This window comes from Salmo salar, chromosome 14 (assembly GCF_965601325.2).
Source record: "Salmo salar chromosome 14, fSalSal1, whole genome shotgun sequence".
Classification (NCBI taxonomy): domain Eukaryota; kingdom Metazoa; phylum Chordata; class Actinopteri; order Salmoniformes; family Salmonidae; genus Salmo; species Salmo salar.
The window spans coordinates 11,188,599-11,216,228 of NC_138304.1; the positions used below are offsets into that span (position 1 = coordinate 11,188,599).

Below are 27,630 nucleotides of genomic sequence, written 5' to 3' on the forward strand. Positions count from 1 at the left end.
GGTCTGCTCAATCCAAGAGTACAACCAATTGATTACAGCGTTACCCCAAAAATGGAGGAGGTAGGGAACTGGTCTGTCTGCCCAATATAAAGGATCAAAACTGGCGGAGGAATAAAAATAGCTCCAGAGTACAGGCCTCGGTGTAACGCTCATTCCTACGACGATAAATGCCAATCTGACCAGCACCCCTGGTGAGACAAAACCGCAACTCGTCAGTGAAGAGCACTTTTTGCCAGTCCTGTCTGGTCCAGCGACGGTGGGTTTGTGCCCATAGGTGACGTTGTTGCGGGTGATGTCTGGTGAGGACCTGCCTTACAACAAGCCCTCAGTCCAGCCTCTCTCAGCCTATTGCGGACAGTCTGAGAACTGATGGAGGGATTGTGCGTTCCTGGAGTGACTCGGGCAGTTGTTGCCATCCTGTACCTGTCCCGCAGGTGCGATGTTTGGATGTACCGATCTTGTGCAGGTGTTGTTACACGTGGCGTGCCACTGCGAGGACGATCAGCTGTCCGTCCTGTCTCCCTGTAGTGCTTTCTTAGGCGTCTCACAGTATGGACATTGCAATTTATTGCCCCGGCCACATCTGCAGAACTCATGCCTCCTTGCAGCATGCCTAAGGCACGTTCACGCAGATGAGCAGGGGCCCTGGGCATATTTCTTTTGGTGTTTTTCAGTCAGTAGAAAGGCCTCTTTAGTGTCCTAAGTTTTCATAACTGTGACCTTAATTTTCTGCTGTCTGTAAGCTGTTAATGTCTTATTGACCGTTCCACAGGTACATGTTCATTAATTGTTTATGGTTCATTGAACAAGCATGGGAAACAGTGTTTAAACCCTGTACAATGAAGATCTGTGAAGTTATTTGGATTTTAACGAATTATCTTTGAAAGACAGGTTCCTGAAAAAGGGTATTTAAAAAAAAAAGTTGAGTTTATAAAACTACCCAAGATTCAAGACTTCGTGCTTTTCAGCTAAAATTGTTATATAGAATTCTTGCCACCAACAAAATGTTGAATATTTGGGGCATTCAATCATCGAAGCTCTGCAGATTTTGTGAGGATACAGAATCCTCACAAAATTTGGTATTGCCCTCAGGTAGCCTGTTTCTGGTCTCAGGTTCAGGAATGGCTGACAATGCAGAACATTGATCTAAAACTGACCCTATAAATAGTGCTGTTGGGAGATCTGGAGAGACCGGGTCAGTCAATTAATAATATACTAATACTCTTAGCGAGTTGAAGATAAATACTTTTACTATCTTTGGATTCGATTAGATGGATTGAAATTGTATGTCAAACATCACAGCATAGTTGAAAGATATATATGGTGCGTATAAATCCAAAGAGGGTGGCCAGCAGAGATGTGAGGGAAGCTGAGGGCTGGGATGTGGAATTGGAGACAAGTGGGAGTGGAGTTGCTGGACGTGGGATGACGGTGTGGGACAGTGTTTTTACAGCTAATGCCTGTTTGCCTGAGGCTGATGCCGTGCTGGTGTTTGTACACATGCATATACACACACTCATTCAAATCTGCACATACACGGGGACACACACACACACACACAGGTAAATAGTGCCATACATGCACTCAAACATATTCAGTTGGCTTTGCCGTTACGATTTTTGTTGTCCTTGATGTCTTTGTTTTTTGCATGGTTGTTTTCAGTTTTTTTCTCTTTTGTTCATTTTGTTGGTGCATGGGGGGGTGGAGAAATTGAATTTCTTTTCTGAGTGGAGGGAGGTCTCGGATGGTTGAGGGGCAGCTCTTGGGGATCTGGGGGGGGGGGTCTTGGAGGGCTGGCGGTCGGGAGCTTAGGCCGGTGGCTGATGGATCCCTGTTTCAGGTCCCCGTTTTTTGACCTTGTGGGAGTACCCTTGAGCAGGGCGTTGACCCTGGTTGCTTGTGTGTGTCGCTCTGGATGGGAGTTTGTTAGATGACTAATGTGATGTAGTTGTTGAGTGGCTTTATGGCAAGTATATTGTATGTTTTAATCACTCAACAATAAGGAAATAAATGCATTCAAGGAGCTCCCTGCCCACTATATTCCGCCTATAGTATTAGAATAATAATTATGATTCAAACAGTTCACCAATTAACTAGGCCTAGATGTGTGCCCATATCATGCAGCCCTGCATGGCACAGTGTGGAAATTATAACAAAAGTGCAAGAAATGCAGAAATTGTTTAAAATGCTGAGTTTGGTTTGAAGTTGGATTGAACATTATAAAACAATCAGAATGGAGAAAGCCCCATTGCAGTCACTTACAATTTGTGTTGCCACCCTAGGGTCATATTTAGAACTTTTATTAATCAAAAACATAAAATAGCGTCATACCGTCTAAAAAGTAAAACATTTTGTTATGATATTTAGGCTATATCGCCCAGCCCTATGTTAGACATATCTGTTGAAATATTAAAAGGTTAAGAACGAAACATCAAATTTGAACTTTTGAGTCGAATTCCCCTCTTTTAATGAAAACGTTTCTGAACCTGTATCACTGGTCAATGGCAACTGCTGTGTTGAAACCCAAACATATGTCTCAGGTCGTGTTAATGCTGCGTTTTTTACACAGGAAAGGAAGGTTAAAATGTAGAAAAGTTCTTGCTGCATTTTGTAAACGGATATCTAAAGTACTTCCTATTGAAAATTCAGTTGCACTTCTCCACTGGGATTAAATATATTTGCTCTTGTCATTGAACCACCAGACAGCGCTCTGACTTGATGTGTAGGTTACTTTTCTCTGGTACTTTCGTCCGGTGTATTTCTTTTTCTTCAGTCGCAAATTTAAAATGCAAGATTAACTTCAAACAAAACATTAGGAAATGTAGCTGGCTACATTCTTTCTATGATAAACATTTAAAAATATGCATCGTTTTTGAAAAAAATACCTTGCTTTTTCTTTGTACGTTAATTTACTTGTGTGGCTGGTAGCCAAATAGATTAGCACTATTTCTGTTGTCATCTGATGAAAACGGTTTTCTGCCTAATGTGTTGCGTTAATGCATTTTCTGTGAAGAAAAACTAGGGTTGCATGCCCTGTATCACTCGATTTGAAGCAAAAAAAACAGACTTTCAATGTGAAACTAGGAATGGGCATGAGTACTCAAACTGATGTCAAAACTCAATCTTTAACCCGGAGATCTCTTTTTTTTATACTTTAAACGATTTGGTCAATGTTGTCTTGAAGACAACGTTCATTTGCTTTGATTCTAGTGTTCTATTTGTACATGTGCATTTGTGGGAAACAACAAAAAAAAATAAACCAGGCCAGGCATCACACGGTTCTGCTCCCTAAATTCCCTTTCCCCTCTGTCTCACTAACTCGTTTGTGTCTCACTAACTCGTTTGTGTCTCACTAACTCGTTTGTGTCTCACTAACTCGTTTGTGTCTCACTAACTCGTTTGTGTCTCACTAACTCGTTTGTGTCTCACTAACTCGTTAGTGAGACACAAACGAGTTAGTGAGACACAAACTCTGTTTGCCGTCCGACTGCGCCCTTTACACAGAAGTGCTGAGTGCGCCTACAGAATGAAATGCGTATAAAAACGTATCTAACTGATGGGATACACGAGCTACATTTTTTGCACATATTCAAAATGGACTGGTTGAAGTAGGGAAATATGTGTTCCCACAATGAGCTGCAGTTTTGGAATAACTGTGTAAATTTCCTCTTAGGCTACTTTGTGGTTATCACTGGTTACCACAGCCACAAAGTCAAAGTTGGCTATCGTAAAAATTCATGATGACAAAAATGTGCTGAATTTGTCCTTTTCTGTGTGAAAAACGTATAATCCTGCGTTAACGCGAAATGTATCTTCCGCATTTAACCCAACCCCTCTGAATCAAAGAGGTGTGGGGGGGCTGCCATAATCAACATCCACGTCTTTGGCGCCCAGGGAACAGTGGGTTAACTGCCTTGCTCAGGGGCAGAAGGACAGATTTTTACCTTTTCAGCTCGGGGATTCGATCCAGAAACCTTTCGGTTACTGGCCCAACGCTCTAACCACTAGGCTAGCTGCCGCCATTTTGAAGATTATGTTCCATGATATAATATAACCAGTTACAGTTTCAATAAATGAATGTTAAATGGATATATGAGGCAATTTAGCAATTAGGATTCGTTATCTGTAATGTTTTTTTGATAAATTAGGCATTGTTGCACACTGTTGGCATATAGATAAATGTGCACATTTTTTCCCTTGTTCTAAAAAATAGCTCATGCGAGTACAGTCAAAGGCCAAATGCCCATTCCTATATAAAATGCAGATTAAATCGCAGATTTGATGGTCAGCGTTTTGAAAATGTAGATTTCTGAAAGCTAATGCTGCGACCCCTGTATTATGTCACCCAGGATGGCACTCTGTTTGACGGGCGGCCCATCGAGTCGCTGTCTCTGATCGACGCTGTGATGCCCGATGTGGTGCAGACGCGGCAGCAGGCCTACCGGGAAAAGCTGGCCCATCAGCAGCAGGCAGCCGGGGCTGGCAGCGCCAGTGGCACCCAGGGCCCCCAGCCCGGTGGCACCAAGAACGGAGAGGGTGGAACCGCTGCCAACGGCGAGGAGAATGGCGCCCACGCCTTAGCAAGTGAGCAGAACCTTTCATTATGACACCTCTTTTATTTTTATTGAATTTGACAAAAAATGTATATTTCGTAATAGTTAACATGATATCATAACCAGGGTTGGGTTCAAATCCAATTTTATTTGAAATTCCAATCCCATTTTTTATGAACTAATGACTGAATTCTATTGAATTCAAGTTATGGAATTGGAATTGTAAAAACATTTAATCAGTTAATGAAATTAATGCACTTAGTATAAAAAATGTACTGCAGGATTTGTTTTAAATAATTAACTGATTTTGTATGTCTAGTATAGCGAAGCTGTCTGAACATTGACATTATCGGCCTGAAAACCGGAGGGAATTGAAATCAAATTGGAATTTGGGGAATTCTTGGGGATAATATTGAACTAGAAATTGAATTCACCTAACATTGGAATTGAGAGGACTTGAATTGTCTCTGACCTGGAATTTGAATTGAATTAAATGGAATTTATTGGAAGAGGTAATTGAATTAAGATTGGATTTGTTTAACCCCTGGTCACAACAGTACAAATGATTTACAATACATAGACCTACATAATCACCTCCTTGTGTTTAAAGCACAACTGACAGTGGAGATGGTTTTACCTTTTCCTCTCCAAATCATTCCTACTAACACTAGCATAGGTTTAGCTGCTACTCGATAAGCCGGACCAAATGAAAATCTGCATTTTAAGTGGTCGAAACTCCCTTCAGCCAATTCCGTACATCAATCCCACATTTTTAAAAGATGATCAGGGAATGTCCAAGTGCATCGTTGGGAGATTTAGGGGGCAGCCCAAGACCTCAATGTGATGGTAAGAGGACAAGATGGATATAATCCGTTTGATACAAAGTTGAGTCCTCTATCTAACTATATGGTGTATTCCATCCCCTCCCCCTCCAGACCACCATGCAGACATGATGGAGGTGGACGGGGACGTTGAGATTCCCCAGAACAAGGCCATGGTGCTGCGAGGCCACGAGTCCGAGGTGTTCATCTGTGCCTGGAACCCCGTCAATGACCTGCTCGCCTCAGGGTACAGAACCGACTCCTTTATCCTTCTGTTTCTTTTCTCTTTCTAACGTCTCTTTCTCGCTCCTTCGGTTTCACTGTCGGTCTTCTTCTCTCCTACTCCTCTCTCCTTTCCTCTCACCCTCCTATCCTTCACGGTCTCCCTCTCCTTCTACTTCTCTATCCCTGTATCCCTGTTTCTAGAGAAAGACAGCCTAAAGATAAATGATTTTTGTTCATGAAGTAAATTCCCCCTTCATATAGCATTGGCAGTTTTCATGATTAGTATGCGTTGACCTACATTTTGATCAGACTTCCTTGATTAAGTTGAGCAGAACTTAATCAAGGAAGTTTACAACAGAGTGTTGGTGGTAAACTTAAGATAAAGCATGCGGCGTGTATTTGGCAGGGATATGTACTCGCACATCTAATTTAATCCTGAGAAGTGTGTTTTATTAGCCCTTTACACACGTACCTGTACACAGTTTGAAAATTGAAGATTTGGGCACTAGTAAGTGCCTAAATTGCAACGTAGTGGCTGTACAGTAACCTGCTATACATGACGTCAGAGCTCTCTCCTCAAAGAGTGATTTATTTAAAACAGGGCTCAATTTGGGGAGTTGAAAGACAATGTTTTCAGGGATACACAGACAGATGTTCAATTTAGTTTATTCTGCATGTTTTTGGGGATTTTTGAAATGGATTAACAATTCCACATTGAACGTTGCACAGTGATGAATTACGGCCATGACATCTGTTTGGTGAGTAGGCCTAGGCTTAATGATTCTGTTCCGAACAGAATGAGCCGATGTTTGTTTATTGTGAAGAGAACTTGCCGCAGCAAATGCACCTGAATGCACTCATGACTCTTTCTATGCGCACCACAATGACGACCTGTTTCTCTGAATCGCCTTGTGAAAGCCTAACACTGTAAGATCGTATTTTATAACTTAACTAGTCATGTTGGCAATAGGGCAAGCTTTCAAATTATGCCCACCTGACCCAGATTGCTATTTAAAATGGACCGCTTTTGGATTGCGTAAACAACAGTAATTGTGTGATGTTGGGGATGCAGGGTTGTGTTCCAAACGAAACAACTACAAGTGTGCTTGCTCTAGTTCCTCAACGACACAGCCAGGAGAGCTAAAAAAAAAAAAAAAAGTTACTTATAGTTGAAGACTTCTTTTAGTCATAAAAGTGAATTGAAAATGCTTAGGAACTACGTATACTTTGGAGATGTGTGTGGTCATTTGGAGACACCAGTTAGTCCTCTCACTCAAACACTTTTTTTTCTTTTTTTCTTATGTTGCACCTACCCACGTTTTCCAGGAATTAGTCTTGTCATTTCACGGAATGTATCCAGAGTATTTTAAGATTCAATTTAGCCCTATCGCTATAGTCCAATTCCCACGAGTGTAAAGGGTTAATGTTGCTATGTTTTAGGCTGACAAGCAGCCAAAGACGTTGCACATTAGACGACTGTGTGTGTGTGTGTGTGTGCGCGCGCAGGTCTGGGGATTCAACGGCGCGGATCTGGAACCTGAGTGAGAACAGCACAGGCAGCTCCACCCAGCTGGTGCTGAGACACTGCATACGGGAGGGGGGTCAGGACGTACCCAGCAACAAAGACGTCACCTCACTGGACTGGAATGTGGGTTAGAGAGAGAGAGTGTGTGTGTGTGTTTGAGGGGTGGGGGCAGACAGACTGTGTGTGTACACACTCTGGTGTGCGTGTATGTCTCGGCTGCCAAATGCATTCTCTGGCAGCGCTTCCCAACCGGATATATGGGACGGCTTCGCTCCCTCCCATGGAAAATGCAGGGCTTTCACTACCGCTACTCAGAATATAGACTTAGTCATTTCTCCCTGCTCTACAAGTTGCTGGAGGATACTGAACCAGCATTTTTAAGTACTTTTGGCCAAATCACAACTCGAGATAAGTAGGAAAAACTGACTTTCTCAAATGTTTGTCATCAGGAGATTTAAGCCAAGATTTGAGTAATTCACATAAATCTCAAGTTAGGATCAGTGCCATGTTTTGTTCTAATTTGGGGTGCCACAGAAACCCAGAACTACAGGTTATTGAAAAGGTTTGGTTTTGGTCCCAAAAATGACTAACTGAGGAATTTCTATCTTTCAGAGTGAGGGTACGCTGCTAGCCACAGGCTCGTACGATGGCTTTGCCAGAATATGGACTAAAGACGGTAAGCAATTTAAAGATACTATGGGCATGCTAATTGTTTACGTAAAATGTTGGCTTGAATCCTTAGTTTTAGGCAAAAAATATAAGGTTTTGCTCACGGGCGAGGGGAGGAGTGACGCTTTCTGTCCAATTAGGTCATTATGGACAATATTTCTGTCCATTTAGGGGACCCCTTTGTGTGGCTCAAGAGCAACCTCGAAGGCAAAAGTTCCGTATTGCCTCTTTTTTTTTTAATGTCAGAACTTTCACATCTCAACATTTCTAAACAGATTCACAGATGGTCTAAAGTACTGTTCTCTTGCTAAACAAGCACCATGACATGTTTTTTGCAGGTAATCTCGCCAGTACCTTGGGCCAGCACAAAGGTCCTATATTTGCCCTCAAATGGAATAAGAAAGGCAACTTTATCCTCAGTGCAGGAGTAGATAAGGTAAGATAATGGTTTGTGTGTGTTAAAGGTCCAATGCAGACATTTTATCTACATTTTTACCCAGAAAGGATTTGATATTAAGTGCCTTACTGTGATTGTTTCTTGTCGGCCATTTTCATTGAACATAAAAATAGCTTCTTAGCAAAGAGTAATTTCTAAATTAAGATTTTTGCTAGGACTGTCTGGTTGTTGTCTGAGTGGGGAGGGGAAAACTAGCTGTTATTGGCTTAGAGGTTTGGAACTCTCTTATTCGTCTATTAACTAATTTACTGGCAGGCCAAAAATCCTTCCCACCAAAACAGGTAGAAATTTCAGGCGGTCGTTTCAAACAACTCTTACACTAAAAGGGCTTTATCATAATTGTAACAATTTCACAGTATTATTCCAAACTCATAGTGAAAATACCATGAGTGTACAAAACATTAAGAACAACACCCCCCTACTCATTCCAGTGTTTTTCTTTATCTGTACTATGTTCTACATTGATGAAGACATCAAAACAATGAAATAACACATGGAATCATGTAGTAACTAAAAAAAAGTATAGTTGAGATTCTTCAAAGTAGCCACCCTTTGCCTTGGATGACAGCTTTGCACACTCTTGGCATTTCTCAACCAGCTTCACCTGGAATGCTTTTCCAACCGTCTTGAAGGAGTTCCCACATATGCAGAGCACTTTTCCTTCACTCTGCGGTCCAACTCATCCCAAACCATCTCAATTGGGTTGAGGTCAGGTGCAGTTGGAGGCCAGGTCATCTAATGCAGAACTCCATCACTCTCCTTCTTGGTCAAATAGCCCTTACACAGCCTGGAGGTGTGTTTTGGGTCATTAGCCATGCTGGTTAAGTGTGCCTTGAATTCTAAATAAATCACAGACAGTGTCACCAGCAAAGCACCATCATACCACCACCTCCATACTTCACGGTGGGAACCACACATGCGTAGATCATCGGTTCACCTACTCAGCGTCTCACAAAGACAGGGCAGTTGGAACCAAAAATCTCACATTTGGACTCATCAGACCAAAGGACAGATTTCCACCAGTCTAATGTACATTTCTCGTGTTTCTTGGCCCAAGCAAGTTTCTTCTTTATTATTGATGTCCTTTAGTAGTGGTTTCTTTGCAGCAATTCGACCATGAAGGCCTGATTTACACATTCTCCTCTGAATAGTTGATGTTGAAATGTCTGTTACTTGAACTATGTGAAGCAATTATTTGGGCTGCAATCTGAGGTGCAGTTAATTGCCGATTTCTGAGGCTGGCAACTTTAATGAAATTATCCTCTCAGCAGAGGTAACTCTTTTCTGTGTCGGTCCTCATGAGTGCCAGTTTCATCATAGCGCTTGATGGTCTTTGCGACTGCACTTGAAGAAATGCTCAAAGTTCTTGAAATGTATGTCTTAAAGTAATGATAGACTGTCGTTTCTCTTTGCTTATTTGAGCTGTTTTTGCCATAATATGGACTTGGTCTTTTACCAAATAGGGCTATCTTCTGTATACCACCTCTACTTTGTCACAACACAAATGATTGGCTCAAACACATTAAGAAGGAAAGAAATTCCACAAATTAACTTAACAAGGCGCACCTGTTAATTGAAATGCATTCCAGGTGACTACCTCGTGAAGCTGGTTGAGAGAATGCCAAGAGTGTGCAAAGCTGTCAAGGCAAAGGTTGGCTACTTTGAAGAATCTCAAATATAAAATATATTTTGATTTGTTTAAACACTTTTTTTGGTTACTACATAGAGGTCGACCGATTAACCTCTCTAGGATAGGTGGCACCAAATCGTCCCACCTACGTAACAGCCAGTGTAATCCCGTGGCGCGTTATTCAAAAACTTCAATTTTTCAAACATATGACTATTTTACAGCATTTTAAAGACAAGACTCTCGTTAATCTAACCACACTGTCCGATTTCAAAAAGGCTTTACAACGAAAGCAAAACATTAGATTATGTCAGCAGAGTACCCAGCCAGAAATAATCAGACACCCATTTTTCAAGCTAGCATATAATGTCACATAAACCCAAACCACAGCTAAATGCAGCACTAACCTTTGATGATCTTCATCAGATGACAACCCTAGGACATTATGTTATACAATACATGCATGTTTTGTTCAATCAAGTTCATATTTATATCAAAAACCAGCTTTTTACATTAGCATGTGACTAGCATGTGACTAGCATTCCCACCGAACACTGCCGGTGAATTTACTAAATTACTCACGATAAACGTTCACAAAAAGCATAACAATTATTTTAAGAATTATAGATACAGAACTCCTCTATGCACTCGATATGTCAGATTTTAAAATAGCTTTTCGGTGAAAGCACATTTTGCAATATTCTCAGTAGATAGCCCGGCATCACAGGGCTAGCTATTTAGACACCCAGCAAGTTTAGCACTCAGAAAAGTCACATTTACTATAAGAAAAATGTTATTACCTTTGCTGTCTTCGTCAGAATGCACTCCCAGGACTTCTACTTCAATAACAAATGTTGGTTTGGTTCAAAATAATCCATAGTTATATCCAAACAGCGGCGTTTTGTTCGTGCGTTCAAGACACTATCCGAAAGGGTAAATAAGGGTGACGAGCATGGCGCAATTCGTGACCAAAATATTCGAAATATTCCATTACCGTACTTCGAAGCATGTCAACCGCTGTTTAAAATCCATTTTTATGCCATTTTTCTCATAAAAAAAGCGATAATATTCCGACCGGGAATCTGCATTTAGGTAAACAGAGGAAAGAAAATAAAGCATTCGGTCGACTCGGGCACGCGCCTAAGCCCACAGTACTCTGAGCGGCCACTTGCCAAACGAGATAATGTGTTTCAGCCAGAGCCTGCCTCGATATCCTTCAGCTTTTTCCGGGCTCTGAGAGCCTATGGAAGCCGTAGGAAGTGTCACGTTATTGCAAAGATCCTAAATCTTCAATAAAAAGAGCCCAGATAAAACACAACTTGTCAGACAGGCCACTTCCTACATGGAATCTTCTCAGGTTTTGGCCTGCCATATGAGTTCTGTTATACTCACAGACACCATTCAAACAGTTTTAGAAACTTTAGGGTGTTTTCTATCCACAAGTATTAATTATATGCATATCCTAGCTTCTGAGTTTGAGTAGGAGGCCGTTTAAAATGGGCACAAATCTTTTTCAAAAATCGCTTTAGCGCCCCCTATCCTAGGGGAACGCCAAGAGGTTAACTAGGGAAATTGTTTCACTTCTCTTGCGTTTTGTGCAACAGAGTCACGGTATATGCAGCAGTTTGGGCCACCTGGCTCGTTGCAAACTGTGTGAAGACTAATTCTTTCTAATAAAGACAGCCAACTTTGCCAAACGGGGGATGATTTAACAAAAGCTTATTTGTGAAAAAAAGCACAATCGTTGCACGAATGTACTTAACCATAAACATCAATGCCTTTCTTAAAATCAATACACAGAAGTATATATTTTTTTAAACCTGCATATTTAGTTAAAATAAATTCATGTTAGCGGGCAATATTAAACTAGGGAAATTGCGTCACTTCTCTTGCAATCATTGCACGCAGAGTCAGGGTATATGCAACAGTTTGGGCCGCCTGGCTCGCTGCGAACTAATTTGCCAGAATTTTACGTAATTATGACATATAGCAGCAATATTTAGACTTAGGGATGCCACCCGTTAGATAAAATACGGAACGGTTCCGTATTTCACTGAAAGAATAAACGTTTTGTTTTCGAAATGATAGTTTCCGGATTTGACCATATTAATGACCTAAGGCTCGTATTTCTGTGTGTTATTATAATTAAGTCTATGATTTGACTGAGCGATGGTAGGCAGCAGCAGGCTCGTAAGCATTCATTCCAACAGCACTTTACTGCATTTGCCAGCAGCTCTTTGCAATGCTTCAAGCCTATTAACTCCCGAGATTAGGCTGGCAATACTAAAGTACCTATTAGAACATCCAATAGTCAAAGTTATATGAAATACAAATGGTATAGAGAGAGAGAGAGTCCTATAATAACTACAACCTAAAACATCTTACCTGGGAATATTGAAGACTCATGTTAAAAGGAACCACCAGCTTTCATATGTTCTTATGTTCTGAGCAAGGAACTTAAACGTTAGCTTTTTTACATGGCACATATTGCACTTTTACTTTCTTCTCCAACACTTTGTTTTTGCATTATTTAAACCAAATTGAACATGTTTCATTATTTTTGAGACTAAATAGATTTTATTGATGTATTATAGTAAGTTAAAATAAGTGTTCATTCAGTATTGTTGTAATTGTCATTATTACAAATATAAAAATAAATCTTCCGATTTTAACCAGTATCGGCTTTTTTTTGGTCCTCCAATCGGTATCGGCGGTGAAAAATCATAATCGGCCGACCTCTATTACTACATGATTCCATATGTCATTTCATTGTTTTGATGTCTTCACTATTATTCTACAATGTAGAAAATAGTAAAAATAAAGAGAACCCTGGAATGTGTATGTGGAGAAAGCCATTTAAGAATAGAAGAAACCAGATGTTTTTTTCCATTTGGATTTAACATCCCTTTAATATGTACTTGCTTTGTCATGGTATTGTGTAATTTTGTCACGCACATGACGAAAAGACTCTGACAATGTATCCTTCTCTTGTTTAGACCACGATCATTTGGGATGCTCACACAGGGGAGGCCAAGCAGCAATTTCCCTTTCACTCAGCGCCGGCCCTGGACGTGGACTGGCAGAGCAACAACACGTTTGCCTCCTGCAGCACGGACATGTGCATCCATGTGTGTAAGCTGGGCCAGGACCGGCCAGTCAAGACCTTCCAGGGACACACGGTAAGACCTGAGACTGGACTGGCTTTCTGGCCTGGGTGCATCTCGATAGTCTCTTCTCCCTGTCACGTTAACAATGGTTGCGTTAACACAGGCAGACCAATTCTGATCTTTTGCTCAGTTATTTGCAAAATATCTAATCTGATTGGTCAAAAGATCAGAATTAGCCTGCCTGTGTAAACGCAGCCATTGCGACTGACATTGATTCATCTCAGTAGTCTAAAGTGGCACCCTCTAGTTCAAACGCATTGATCTGAATATAGAGGATAGGTGAAAGCTTTTGCCCATCCTGTTTCGTCACATCACTGCAGGAAGTGCCTTTGTACGTGCACCCCGTTTGTGCACTACCTATATTATAAAGTTCACAAAATGTTTCCTTGTATCCTCCCTCATCCCTTTCTCTTTTCCCTCTAGAATGAAGTGAACGCAATCAAGTGGGATCCTACGGGGAGTCTGCTGGCCTCCTGCTCCGACGACATGACACTCAAGGTCAGTACACACAGCTCACACACAACTTCCTAACTACTGGCAAATATGTAATTTCATGGAGTAGGAACGGTACAAAATAAGTTATCGGGGTCCACTTTTGGCTGTAGTTTATAAGCCGTAACTAGAATCTTTTCTTCCCTAGTCGGTACATATAATTGATTGGAGTCCTCACGTGTCTCTCTCTCTCTCTCTCTTCTCCCCTCCATCTCTACCAGATCTGGAGTATGAAGCAGGACTCGTGTGTCCACGACCTGCAGGCCCACAGTAAGGAGATCTACACCATCAAGTGGAGCCCCACGGGGCCTGGGACCAACAATCCCAATGCCAGTCTGATGCTGGCCAGGTAATACAAGGCTAGGAACCACTCCAACTCCCAGCATGCCTCTGTGGGTTTGGGCTAATAAGGGGTTTTGTGTCAAACAAATGCATTTAGGATCTGTACGTGATGTAGTATGGAGTCATGTATGTTCATTCTATGCTTCTCAATCTGTTACGTTCTGTTTGCCCCAACTGAATAGATCCCAGGATGGTCACTGTAATCAAATGAAAGTGAATGGTTCCTCTCTCTCTCTCTTTCCCCTCTCTCTCTCTCTTTCCTTTCCTCCTCTCCTAAATTGCTTCGGGGCGCTGCACTGGGGCTGACCCTGTAGTCCCTCCCAAGTGTGTTGTCTGCTTTTCTGTGGTGTCTTGGAGGTTAGGAGCAGAGCAAAAGATGCATTTCCTTTCCAAGATGGACACTAAAGTCTTATTCCATCTCCCCCCCAGTGCGTCGTTTGACTCGACTGTGCGCTTGTGGGACGTGGAGCGTGGCGTGTGCATCCACACTCTCACCCGCCACCAAGAGCCCGTCTACAGTGTGGCCTTCAGCCCCGACGGGCGCCACCTAGCCAGCGGCTCCTTCGACAAGTGTGTCCACATCTGGAACACACAGGTACGGGATGGACTGACACACACACACACACACACACACACACACACACACACACACACACACACACACGCCCTTCTCACTCGTACGTCATTCACATCTCAAGACCAACTGTTTATTGCAGGGCTGGTCTGATGGTCGATGCATGGGTTTGAATATTTAGGTCCAAATCCTAACTTGAGATCTGAGCGCAAAACTCGGACTTTCACGTAAATCATGCGTTGATTTCAACCGGTGATTTGTTCTAACTGTTCTCAAGTAAGGATTCAGCCCTAAGTGAGATGCGTTTTAAAACATGATTGAAATTGACTTGTCCCCAGTTCTTCTGCTTATCATTGTTTTGCTGATCACATCCCTGTCTGTCCGTACAGACGGGTGCTTTAGTCCACAGCTACAGGGGAACGGGGGGCATCTTCGAGGTGTGCTGGAACGCTACGGGGGACAAAGTGGGAGCCAGCGCGTCAGACGGATCAGTAAGTCACCAGCCGCCTCTTCATGGCCAGGACTTAATTTCCTGTTTTCAGAAGGAACTGAGAAGGGAAAAAATATTCGACCACAGTTAAAAGCTATATGTAGGGTCCCAAGTTTTTCCTGGCTTCATTTATGGTCACTGTTCATGATCACCTATTAGTGACACCTATATATGGATAATGGCACTGTGCTAATAGCAACTCGCAAGCCCAGCCCACCTGAGGATCTGTCTTTTTTTCAGCCATCTATGTCCTGTGTTTTTGAGAGGTGCCAAATCCAATTCTTACTTCAATCTCGCTGGATTGATTGCTTTCATTTTACTCATCATACTCTTTCGTACCTGCTGTTTTTTTTTCCTCCGTTAACGTTACGACCGTGAAAATGTTTGGAATGACCTGTCAGACACACCCCGGTAATGGCTGAAATGGGCTCAGTGGAACACATCGTCTTTCCAGTGAATCTATATGAACGCTAAAGCTTCGTCAGGGATTTAACACATCTCGACACTTGCATCACACGAAAGATTACTTTTTTTCAATTACACCAAAAAAGTTCTCATTTGATACAGTTGAAATGTTTGCAAATTAGATGAGCTGAAATGAAAGAAACTTCCGAAAATGAACACTCGGATTATAGCGGTATATCTGATCTCGCAAACAATGTAAAGTGTGTGTGTGTATACTGTAGACTGTGTAATCTAGAGCCAAGCGTGTAGATTTTTTAATCAGAGCGTATCCTGCTATTGACACGTTTGTTGAATTATGCAACAGAACGTGACAACAGTAATTAAAGAGGCAGTCTAGAAAAGTGTAGGTAGGCCTAAACGGATGACTTTTTTGTGGTTGTAAGCCCTATTCCACCTAGGGTTGTGGCGGTCCTGAAATTGTCAGCCAGTGATTGTCAAGCAAATAACTGCCAGTCTCACAGTAATTGACCGTCAATTAGCATAACCAAGTTTAGCATCTCCTGGCTTCCACACACATCTTACAAGCCACTGATGCAAACTTTTAGAACATCTACATTTTTTTTTTAAGTCTAAGAAATCAATTTAATATAGTCTACGCCATCCCAATAAATCCATGATTTTATTTTAGACCGGTCTAAAGAAACGTATGAAGAAAATGTTGTCCATTTCAGAAGAACAGAATAGCATACTCTGAGTTGTCCTTATGTTAGGTCCTGTTCTGGCTATGCCATATGGCTGTGGGCTACACTAGTTCATTTAGCAGATTTGCTTAGAATTCCGTGGCTTTATTTTTTAAATTATTTTTTAACATGGCTTAATAAAATAGAAACAATATTTTCTCAATGATTTCAAAGGAAGTGTACACAAGCGACTATTCTGTGTCGAGCGATTAACGAAGAAACGGTATATGCTTAACTTTAATTGTGATAAAGGTTGGGCTATATGTTTTGATGTTTAATACATTCTAAGGCTGCATGATGAGACTGATGATTTGAAAAAAGTCAGAAGCTGCACTTCATCAGTCTCCCATTCACAATTTGACAAGCACTTGATAATATTCTCACCAGGCCTTGAATTTCCTGGCGGAATCCCCCTTGTGTGGCCCTTAAAAAAAAAATCTATGCCTCTTGTGGCCATTGTGCCCTTGGCCTGAATATGATAGGCTAATTGTAATTCCCTTCTCCCAGCTGCCGTGCTCCGACACACCTCTCAAGGGACAACGGAGCGCTGAGTACCAGGCAGTAAGCAAGTTTGGTAGGCTGCTAATGACCATCCGCAACATCAGAGCTTGGAGAAGCCTAGTTGCCGTGACTAAATGGCCACGTGGAATTTGACTGCTGTCATGACTCGTGGTCCCGTGTGGCTCAGTTGGTAGAGCATGGCGCTTGCAACGCCCAGGGTTGTGGGTTCGATTCCCACGGGGGACCAGTACTGAGAAAATGTACGCTCTGGATAAGAGAGTCTGCGAAATGACTAAAATGTAAAAATGTGACACAAAATATAAAATAAATACCTGATACCATTCGAAAATAGACTTGAGTATACAAAACATTAAGAACATTCTCTTTCCATGACATAGACTGACCAGGTGAATGCTATGATCCCTTATTGATGTCGCCTGTTAAATCCACTACAATCAGTATAGATGGAGGGGAGGAGACCGGTTAAAGAAGGATTTTTAAGCCTTCAGACATAGATTGTATGTGCCAGGCTCTCCGGTTTGTGTCAAGAACTGAAATGCTGCTGGTTTTTTCACGCTCAACAGTTTCCCGTGTGTATCAAGAATGGTCCACCACCCAAAGGACTTCCAGCCAACTTAACACAACTGTTGGAAGCATCAAAATGGGCCAACATCCCTGTGGAATGCTTTCGACACCTATGTCCTGATGAAATAAGGCTGTTCTGAGGGCAAAAGGGGAGGGGGTGCAACTCAATATTAGGAAAGTGTACCTAATGTTTGGTAAACTCAGTGTATATGTGTAGTCTAAGAAAAAATAAGGAACATTTGTCTAATTGATAAGCTGAATTCCCACCAAAATCCTTGAACTTCATTCATTATTTGTCCGTTCCAGTAAAATGTTTTATGTGCTATAATTCATTAAATACCTGATGGATTTAAGACATTCAAAAAGTTGAGTGTCTTCATCCATTTGTCCAACTGTTGCGTTAAAAAATAAACGTTATTACAAACTTTGAACAATTTTGATGATTGTCGCAAATGATCTGTAGATGTAGATTCTCTGTATCTAAGTTGGTAGAGCATGGCACTAGCAATGCCAAGATGGCGGGTTAGATTCCCGGGACCACCAGGAATCTAACTACCTATCCAGTTTCCAGTATCTGTTTTTAATCATCAAGTGTCAGTATTACAGCTAGAGCAGTAAACAATTTTTTTTTTTTTTTATGTCAATAGTTGCAGCTGTGGAGTAATTAATCAAACAGATAGTTTGTCAATAGGTTTGAGCATCTACGGATAATCTGTAAGGGATTGTCCTAGTAAAGTGAGACCCACCACCAATTATCTCCTTGCATGATGCAGTGTCTATTGACGGGGACGGTTAGGAAGTCGATGGCTATCGTTCTGACTGGACTTGAGAGGTTTTACACATTGGTGCAGCTGAGAGTTCTAAAATTGAATAATGAAAGGAAGTATTTTTCAGCAGTGGAAACAGCACTACTTAGACAAATAATGGATGTGTGTTTGTCTTGTTGTTAAGGCTAGGGGTTTCAGTGGTCACAGAAAAAAAAAAACAACCTTGCCCTGCTCATTACATTTGACCTTCAACCTCTCTCTCTCTCTCTCTCTCTCTCTCTCTATTCCAGGTTTGTGTATTAGACCTGAGGAAATGACGCTCGTTTGGGGAGCCATGGACCGACTACGAATGTGTACATAGCCAAAATGACTGTCCCAGCCTGTCGTCTACACTGCTGTAGTCCCATCAGAAGCCATGGCCCGTCATCACAACCACCACCATTACCATCACAGCCAAACAGAGCACCCCAACACCCCCATAAACACACAGACTACCCCTCCAGAGAAGAGGTCAAACTAACCCCCAGCAAAGGGGATCTGGACTTCTCTCAAGTCAGACTCAGACCCACAGGAGAGAAAAAGGACTTTATTATGGTCACCGAGACAAAAATCATATTGAAGAGAAGAGGACCCATTGCATACATACCAAAATATCTGCAATTTGTTGTTTTATTTATTACTTTTTTTTTTTATCCTTTTTTCCAGAAATAAGAAATGTTAAGCTTTTCCCCCCCCCCCCACGTCGTTGGTGTGTGCATATTGTACATGTCCACATTTTTTGTCGTCCTGTGGCCATTTTTTTTGCTTTAGGTTTTGACTTTTTTTGCCGTAGGTTTGTGTTACATGTCGAGAGAGGTAAGGTCAGTAGGATTTTTTTTAAACATTTTTTATTTGGGTTTCAAACTGATATTGGGAGAATTCATTCATTTTGGCACTGTCCATGCATGTTTTTGTGGTTCAAAAATACATTGAACAACAAATATATATTTATAAAGTTGAAATGGGTTCATTTGTTTTCAATTCAAAGCTTTCTTTCAGTTTGCCAAAATCCTTTTGATGAAACATTTTTGGGAGAGCAGTTAGTGGGGATTAAAGGTGCCATACGCATACTTGTACTTCTTATTACCTTTTAAATGGCTTCAGGTGTGCAAAACTGTTAGCTTAATAGATATCTGAGAATTCTAATAAACTCTTGGACTAAAGATCATCACTGCTGCTACTAGAAAGCCCCACCCTCTTACATCCTAACTACATGTGATGTTAGATTTGAGTGTAATGGATTGGTTAGGGGAAGTTGCAGACACTGATCTAAGGTCAGTTTGGCATTTTCTCCCGTAATGGCTATGGCTTGGATTGGGGGAGGGTAAGCTGATCCTCGATCTGTGCCTCCGGGGAGCTTTTAGCCAGAACCTAGGGATGGCAGTGCTTTGGGTAGCTCATGAATGACAGGACAACCCACATCCAAAGCCACAATGTCCTACAGGCGGGTTGTGTTCAGTAGGACACTACGTAGCAACAAGTTTTGCAATGGAAAAACAAGTGTTTCACTTTGGACACGTTCAGTTAGAACCTCCGTTTCAGAACGATTTCTCCCTATTGAACATGCTCCATGTATCCTGATTGGTTGATAGAGGACGTTACCATTAACCTCTGAGTTGTGCTATTTACAATATGTTGTACCTCCACAGTCCATCGCGTGCTAAGCTAACAAATGCTAAATGATAATCAGACTAAGCCATCACTAAGTTTTTTTTTTGTTTGTTTTTTGTTTTTTGCTTTGTTTTGTTGACCGGTCTTGCTTGGTAATTAATCTGGACATACTGTAGCTGTCTTGATTTCAGCAGTAACTCTAGCATAGAGTGGCGTGTACTGTACATAGGACCTTCAAAAGTATTACGCCAGCCCTTTCAAATGTCGGCAGTCAGTTTCAACTATGCTTCCTTCAATCGACAACCAACTCTTATCACATTTGAAATGTTAACGCTGGGCAACCTTATTGCAATTTGTCATGTTGAACAAAATGTTTATGATTGTCATTGACTGTTGATGTCTGGGATCTAGTGATGTTGATGTCTTCAGGTGTCATGTTTCGGTGGTTGACTCCAACGTCAAAGTTAGTCGGTAGTTTTCGGACCCGAAAGTGGTCTAAAGGCGTCTGCATGCTTCAGTTTGGCTGGCGGCTAGGCGAACTGAACAAGTGTGCTCGTATACTTCCTTAAAAGCCCTTCACTTGAAAAATTTGAAACAAGCGGCAATAGTACTGTTTGTCCATTTTGAGACACCGTAGCCAGTATACACTTTCTCAAAATAAGGATTTATTTAAAACATATTTTTTTTACCTTTGTTTAACTAGGCAAGTCAGTTAAGAACAAATTCTTATTTACAATGACAGCCTAGAAACGGTTGGTTAACTGCCTTGTTCAGGAGCAGAACGACAGATTTTTACCTTGTCAGCTCTGGGATTCGATCTAGCAACCTTCCAGTTACTAGTCCAACACTCTAACCACTAGGCTACCCTGCCACCCCAAATCTATCATTAATTTTGACGTTTTTGCAGAGGAGATCTTAGATATAAAATTGTGTGACTAAGATGTTTGGTGCAGTATTTCTCAATGAAAAAATGTGCATGAAAACGAGTTGTCTCGTTGAATGTTAACACAGACTTCACTGAAGAATCCTAACTGTTGACCAATCACTGACGAATGAGTGTAGACTTCAGCTACCAACCTCGGCTTTCCTCAAGAGAAAATGTTGTGTGCCTGAAAAACCCTTACCGAAGTCCAAAACAAACAAAAACATCACAAAATGTCGTCATAATATATGCACAAACTGTTTCGGCTGGGAAGCATGCGGACGCCTTTAAACAAGATGACTCCACGTTCCAAGACTACTTTTGAGTTCTATAAACATCTGACAAAGTTTGATTTTTGGAGTGAACCATTGCTTTAAGTGTTCTGTTTTAGGACACAATGCTGTGTCTGCTCTTTGGTCGTGGTTTTAAAAGTGATTTTGTGCACAGCACCAACACAGGCTGTGTTGAGGCCTATGCATGGATAGACAGCGTTTTTGTTTTGTTGTTTCAGAAGGTGCAGTTTTTTTTTTAAGCCTTTTTCTCTTTTTTTCTGCAGGGAGATTAGTTGAGATGAGAAGCGGACTTTGGAACATATATGACTTCATGTAACATTGTAACTACATATAATATATCTGTGACATCACAGGCGATTCTTTTTATATGCCGCTCAAGTGCAAGGGTGGTTTAAAAAAAAAATCTGGAACTCTCGAAGACATGCTTGGAAAATGTGGCGGTACTATATATCATGTGGGTCTTTTACCATGAGAAATGGTTCTTTATAAAATACCATTAAACGGTCATAGCTATAAAAGAGCAGCCCTAAGACTGGGTTTATATACGTTCTTTATTTTCTGCACTTCAGAATAATGCGTAACAGGGAGATGTTTAAACCAGGGTTGTAGTCAATTCTATTTTGATTCATTCTGTAAGTGAACTTTCAATTCAAGAATTGAAAAAAATTCCTTGTTGAAAATGAATGGCACTTTCTTTCCATTCTTGAATTGGAATTTCAGTTCATCCCATGAATTTAATTTAGAGTTGACTTCCAACCCTGGTTGATACATCCAGACAGGGATTAATTCTCATGGTTTTATTTCACTCTTTCAGCTGAACGTGTGCAGTAGTTCCGTTAAAAAGGAAGGGGAAATAGGAGTCTAAACTGTTGACTTATTGGTTACACATTGGATCCAGGCCAACTTCATGGCATTCCAAAATCCCATATCTTAGGCCTAGCTATCATCCTGTCGCTTTAAAACACCAATGTTGTTGTTTTTGTTGTATTTTTTCAAAAGCCTCCTTTGCGATTTTCTTTCTCAGAATGTCACTTGTTTTACAAACAAATTTTATACAGAAGCTAAGAGTATTTTGAAGTTTTCTTTAATATAATCAACAGTGAGTGGATTGTACCATGATGACACTATTTATTATGAAGTCTATGACAGTGGAATGGTATTTTATAACCCTTTTGTTTTTAAAAAGAGACGCTTTTTACACTGCATTCAAGTGTGCTATTTTTTTTGTTCCTACCTAAAGTACTAATTCTATCTTTGCTATGTCTAAAAAGCCCTTGAAGGTTTTGTACTCTTTGGAAACTTTTATAATTCAGATTTATTTGTAGCTATGTACGCAAAAATGAACAAAAACAATAAATCTCAACTTTAACAAGGACGTGTCATAACACCCTGGACCATGTAAATACCTGTTTGCAGATTTTTTTTGTTTGTTCCATGTTGTCTTTGCCCTCACCCTTGTTATGTTCTCTCTCTCATATGGTTGCTGAGACTCTCTGCAACCTACGCATTTGACTGTTGTAATATCACTCAGATCTTTGAAACGTCTAGAATAAAATCTATTTTGATAATAGCCAAGTGGTTTTTCTGTTGACTTGCATTGTTCCTCACGACACCTAGAGGGCCTTTGTTGTATTGCATTCTCCCTCAATGTACAGTTAAAGTGGCAATCAGCAGTAGAAACAATAACTTAGTGGCCTCCCCACTGAGGCTGGAGAAATGTTCTCAAATCATAGACCAAGCTATGGATACAAGGATTGACCATCTATGGTATCAAAGTTTGTTTAAACCAAGTTTTGAGGCGGTTTGTTGACATTATTTTTTTTCAATTACAAGCTTATTTTGGGTTCTGATGGGGTACGACAGTCGAACTAAGCTCGAGTTGTAAGTTATATTCTAAAATAATGAATGGGTAAATATCAATTTATAAGAATTGATGTAGCAACTGCTGGTTGCACCTTTTAATGGTATCTGTATCCCCTTTAGCCATTAGGGGCTGGTTGTGTATAGTACTCTATCCTTGGTCATGGTACATGGCACAATGTCTTGAGCACTTTCGGGTCTTGTGATGTTTGCATGCTCTAAATCCAGGCTACAAGTTAAGAAAACATGCAGTCCAGAAGACAGCATAGCCTGCATTTGTTCTAAAGGCTAGTGACTGCCGTCTAGTGGTCAAAGGTATTATGAAATTGGGAAGTTAAAGGTTCTACACATAATTTCTCAGAATTTCTCCCCTACGTGGAAGCTAGGTGAATTCCAACAGCACTAGGCTACATTCAAATTTCCCTCCCCAGAATACCATTTCACTAACAAGGTCAGAGACTCCCACTTGAGCCTTTTACTTTCTGTTTTGGTCCACCAGCTTCAAACAGCTGTAATAATTTTTGTTATTGAAAATATATTTCAGATGGTAAAATGATATCCTACAGTGCTTGTTTTCTCACTTAAACAGAAATTGAGCGAACAGTGTAGAATTGTAGCAACCAGGAAAATTACAGAGGTTTCTACATTGGCTGCTTGCCCAGGTTTCCATTAAATAACACAGACACAAAGTCAAAACAGTTTTCGCATTTTTATGGTCCAGCGGGCGAAATTAATTAGCGAATGTCACAGCCAAACACAACACTGACGAGTAGACTTTAAAGGGGCAATCTGCGATTGCTACATTTGTGGACATTTAATGTGTGACTGCCTTTCAAAAGCAACAAATCCCTTCGAAAATGGCCTATGTGGCATCGATTTGAGTCAGAAACAGTTATTCGAGTGTCGAAATTGACTACAAACTGTAAAATTCATTTTAGTCATGAAGTCAGTCTTGTCTAAAAAGGAGTTTGGAACATCACTGCATCACAATGGGTAAATAATGAAGGTTGGGTTTTGATTTGACAATGTCCATTTGCACACTAACATGGGGTGACCAGTTGCGGTGATTGCCCTCTATCCAATAGCACAGACAGTAAGACAGACCTGCCCAGCAGCTCTGACTTTGTTTACATATGACAACACGTTGCGCATTTTTTTACTTGAGAAATATTGCACCAAACACCTTAGTTTAGATGTAAAATTGAGCAATTATTGCCAAAAATGTCGACATTAATTACAGATTTCTTGGAGTTATCTTACATTCGTTCTGGCGATTTTGAGGAATTGAAATAGGCTTCTGCGTCTAGCGTCTCATGTGGGACAAATATCATTAACCAAAAGCAGAATCGGTCAGGAAACACACCTCCTTCATAATGATGAGATCTGCCAACAGCCCAGGTCTGGTTTGAAAGCTTCCCCCACCTAGACATACATTGAAAGGTATAGAACAGGTCTGAGGTTGTGTGATAACAATGGCAGCAATGAGAATAGCCATTTCATTGAAGTTACGTTGAACCCAAGTGGAATAGACATTGAATTGACAGCTGTGCCCAGTGGGTTGTTGTAGCCTACTCCATTGTAAGCAATGTAATTGTAAGCGAACATTGTTTAGCTTAAAACATGGTATAAACAATATTTTATGGATGGTCAGTCATTACATCCATAGGTCTGTCTATGAATTTGAGTGGTTACATTTCTCCAGTGCCATCGCTCAGCTGTTTACCTAAAAATGTGTCTGGGTGACTGCTTTGTTGTTGTTTGAAGTGCTCATTTCCATTTAAGATCATTGGAAGAAAGAGGAATGTCTGTTTCAAAAAAATGATCAGAATAACAATTTGAGGTCAAGTCATTATTGACCTACATAGGCATACATACACAATCCATTTTAAACAAGTTTGATATTCAAGAGATACCGTTTGGTCTTTGAAAACAATTGCTTCTGAGTTAATTCACTCCTATTGTTTTGGGGGCAAAATATACCAATGAAAAATAAACTAGGAGGACAAAGTCAGAGAGCATTGGCTTTCTTTATTACAGATAAAGGCTTGTATTACTGTGACATTGCAAATTCAATTGTAAATTGACACCTGGGCCCTACTAAAATGTGAACCTAATATGTCTTGTTTTTTCTGTTCTCAGACTGGTGTCAGGCTGGAGCTTGAGGGCCACGGCTGTGTGGAGAAACATCTATTCTTCAACGTGTCTTTTCTGCAGCCCTTGGAGCAGCTCTCTCTGGCGCAGCTTGAAATCAAGTTCCTGTGGGACGTGTTCCGCACACCAAGGTTCCTCCTGGGCCCACAGGCTTTCAGTGTATCCCTGTACAAGGTGCTGCGTGCGACCCTGAGGGGAGCGAGCCAAGAGGCCAACCGCAGGCTGGTGCTGTCCCAGTCCCAGTCGGTGCAGCTAGAACCAGAGCCCAGATCCCTCACGCTGGACCTCACAGCCTTGGCTGAGAACTGGCTTAAAACCCCCTACAGTCAATTTCAAAGGCCCCATGTGAATCTAATCAGCATAACAACACAATCAGTGTTTTTGCATTGGATGCATCTCAATCCACTGCATGTCGCACTTCTGCATCTGCAGTGAAAGGTGACAGCTAGAGCGGTGTTCTCACACATTCGTCTGTTGCGTCCGAACGGTTTAGCCTACAAACTATTATGACTACTCTATGGAAAGATGACTCTCACAAACACGAAGTCGGAAGAGCCGATCTGCCAACTTCTGTCTGTAGTGTCCGAACAGTTTGGACACTAATGATGTCGCTCTTGCTGCTGGTGATTCTCTGATCCACCTCTACGCAGACGACACCATTCTGTATACATCTGGCCCTTCTTTGGACACTGTGCTAATAAACCTCCAAACGAGCTTCAATACCATACAACACTCCTTCCGTGGCCTCCCAACTGCTTTTAAATGCTAGTAACCGATTGCTGCCCGCGCCCGCACCCGCACCCGCCCGCCCACCCGACTAGCATCACTACTCTGGACGGTTCTGACTTAGAATATGTGGACAACTACAAATACCTAGGTGTCTGGTTAGACTGTAAACTCTCCTTCCAGACTCACATTAAGCATCTCCAATCCAAAATTAAATCTAGAATCGGCTTCCTATTTCGCAAACAAAGCCTCCTTCACTCATGCTGCCAAACATACCCTCGTAAAACTGACTATCCTACCGATCCTCGACTTCAGCAATATCATTTACAAAATAGCCTCCAACACTCTACTCAGCAAATTGGATGTAGTCTATCACAGTGCCATCCGTTTTGTCACCAAAGCCCCATATACTACCCACCACTGCAACATGTATGCTCTCGTTGGCTGGCTCTCGCTACATATTCGTCGCCAAACCCACTGGCTCCATCTATAAGTCTTTGCTAGGTAAAGCCCCACCTTATCTCAGCTCACTGTCACCATAGCAACATCCACCCGTAGCACGTGCTCCAGCAGGTATATTTCACTGGTCATCCCCTAAGCCAACACCTACTTTGGCCGCCTTTCCTTCCTGTTCTCTGCTGCCAATGACTGGAACAAATTGCAGAAATCACTGAAGATGGAAACTTTTATCTCCCTCTCTAACTTTAAGCATCAGCTGTCAGAGCAGCTTACCAATCACTGTACCTGTACACAGCCCATCTGTAAATAGCACACCCAAATACCTCATCCCCATATTGTTATATTTTTTTCTTGTCTTTTGCACCCCAGTATCTCTACTTGCACATCCTCATCTGCACACTCCAGTGTTAATCCTAAATTGTAATTATTTCACCTCTATGGCCTATTTAAATAAAGGTGAAATTAAATAAATAAAAAATATAGCCCCGCTATTGTTATTTACTGCTGCTCTTTAATGATTTGTTCTTCTTATCTCTTACTTTTTTGTTGTTGTTATGTTCTTAAAACTGCATTGTTGGTTAAGGACTTGTAAGTAAGCATTTCACTGTAAGGTCTACACCTGTTTCATTTGGCGCAGGTGACAAATACAATTTGATTTGATTTTGAAGTCATGCCACCTCTACATCGACTTCAAGGACATGGGCTGGTAGGACTACTGCCACGTAGAGTGCCCATTCCCGCTGAGTGAGCGAGCCTGAACGGCACCAACCATGCCATCCTGCAGACGCTGGTACACTCCTTGGACCCCTGCGGCACGCCCCAGCCCTGCTGAGTACCCATCCGCCTGTCACCTACAACAACAACGACAATGTAGTCCTATGCCACTACAAGGACATGGTGGTGGATGAGGAAGGCTGTAGATGAAATACATGAGGTGTGAAAAGAAAGAAAATGCCTTGTTGATTAGTGGAGTGGATTTTAGGAAAAATTGATTTGTTATATGCATTGTTTTTTTTTCGTTTTTTTTTCATCACTCATACAACCCAAATATTCAGTGAGTCTCCTGTGGTCAAATGGCTTTGACATCATCATACAGATAGATGGTCTCTCTCCTCAGTTTGGCACATCAAATCAAATGTTATTGGTCACATACACATATTTAGCAATGTTATTGCGGGTGTAGCGAAATGCTTGTGTTTCTAGCTCCTACAGTGCAGTAATATCTCACAATTCACAACAATACACACAAATCTAAAGTAAAAGAATGGCGAATAGAAATATATAAATATTAGGATGAGCAATGTCAGAGTGGCATTGACTAGAATACAGTATATACATATGAAATGAGTAAAGCGGTATGTAAACGTTATTAAAGTGGCCAGTGAATCCATGTCTATGTATATATGGCAGCAGCCTCTAAGGTGCAGAGTTGAGTAACCAGGTGGTACCTGCTAGTGATGACTATGTAAGTCTGATGGCCTTGAGATAGAAGCTGTTTTTCCTAACATTTTACCTAACACAGAAATATCAGATAGAAATTGATATACCTCTCACAGACTGGGATTTATAGTGCCATCCTCTGGCCACTACACATACCGAAAGCAATCCCTGACCTATTTTTCATTCTGC

General features: G+C 41.2%; 1 protein-coding gene and 1 pseudogene across 3 annotated transcripts in view; both read left to right on the forward strand.

Annotated features, from left to right (window-relative positions):
- LOC106568749 (F-box-like/WD repeat-containing protein TBL1XR1) overlaps positions 1–22,375 on the forward strand; it is a 45,480-nt gene extending 23,105 nt beyond the window's left edge. For all 3 annotated transcript variants that reach the window (XM_014139370.3, XM_014139369.3, XM_014139371.3), the window contains exons 5-15: positions 4,350–4,584; positions 5,489–5,621; positions 7,106–7,247; positions 7,737–7,800; positions 8,132–8,229; positions 12,874–13,056; positions 13,468–13,542; positions 13,758–13,885; positions 14,308–14,473; positions 14,842–14,943; positions 18,231–22,375. In XM_014139370.3, coding sequence (XP_013994845.2) covers positions 4,350–4,584; positions 5,489–5,621; positions 7,106–7,247; positions 7,737–7,800; positions 8,132–8,229; positions 12,874–13,056; positions 13,468–13,542; positions 13,758–13,885; positions 14,308–14,473; positions 14,842–14,943; positions 18,231–18,257 — 1,353 coding nt within the window. In that variant the 3' untranslated portion in view covers positions 18,258–22,375. The remainder of the gene's footprint in view (positions 1–4,349; positions 4,585–5,488; positions 5,622–7,105; positions 7,248–7,736; positions 7,801–8,131; positions 8,230–12,873; positions 13,057–13,467; positions 13,543–13,757; positions 13,886–14,307; positions 14,474–14,841; positions 14,944–18,230) is intronic.
- On the forward strand, positions 18,307–26,925 carry LOC106568784 (protein DVR-1 pseudogene; annotated as a pseudogene).
- Positions 26,926–27,630: the final 705 nt, after the last annotated feature.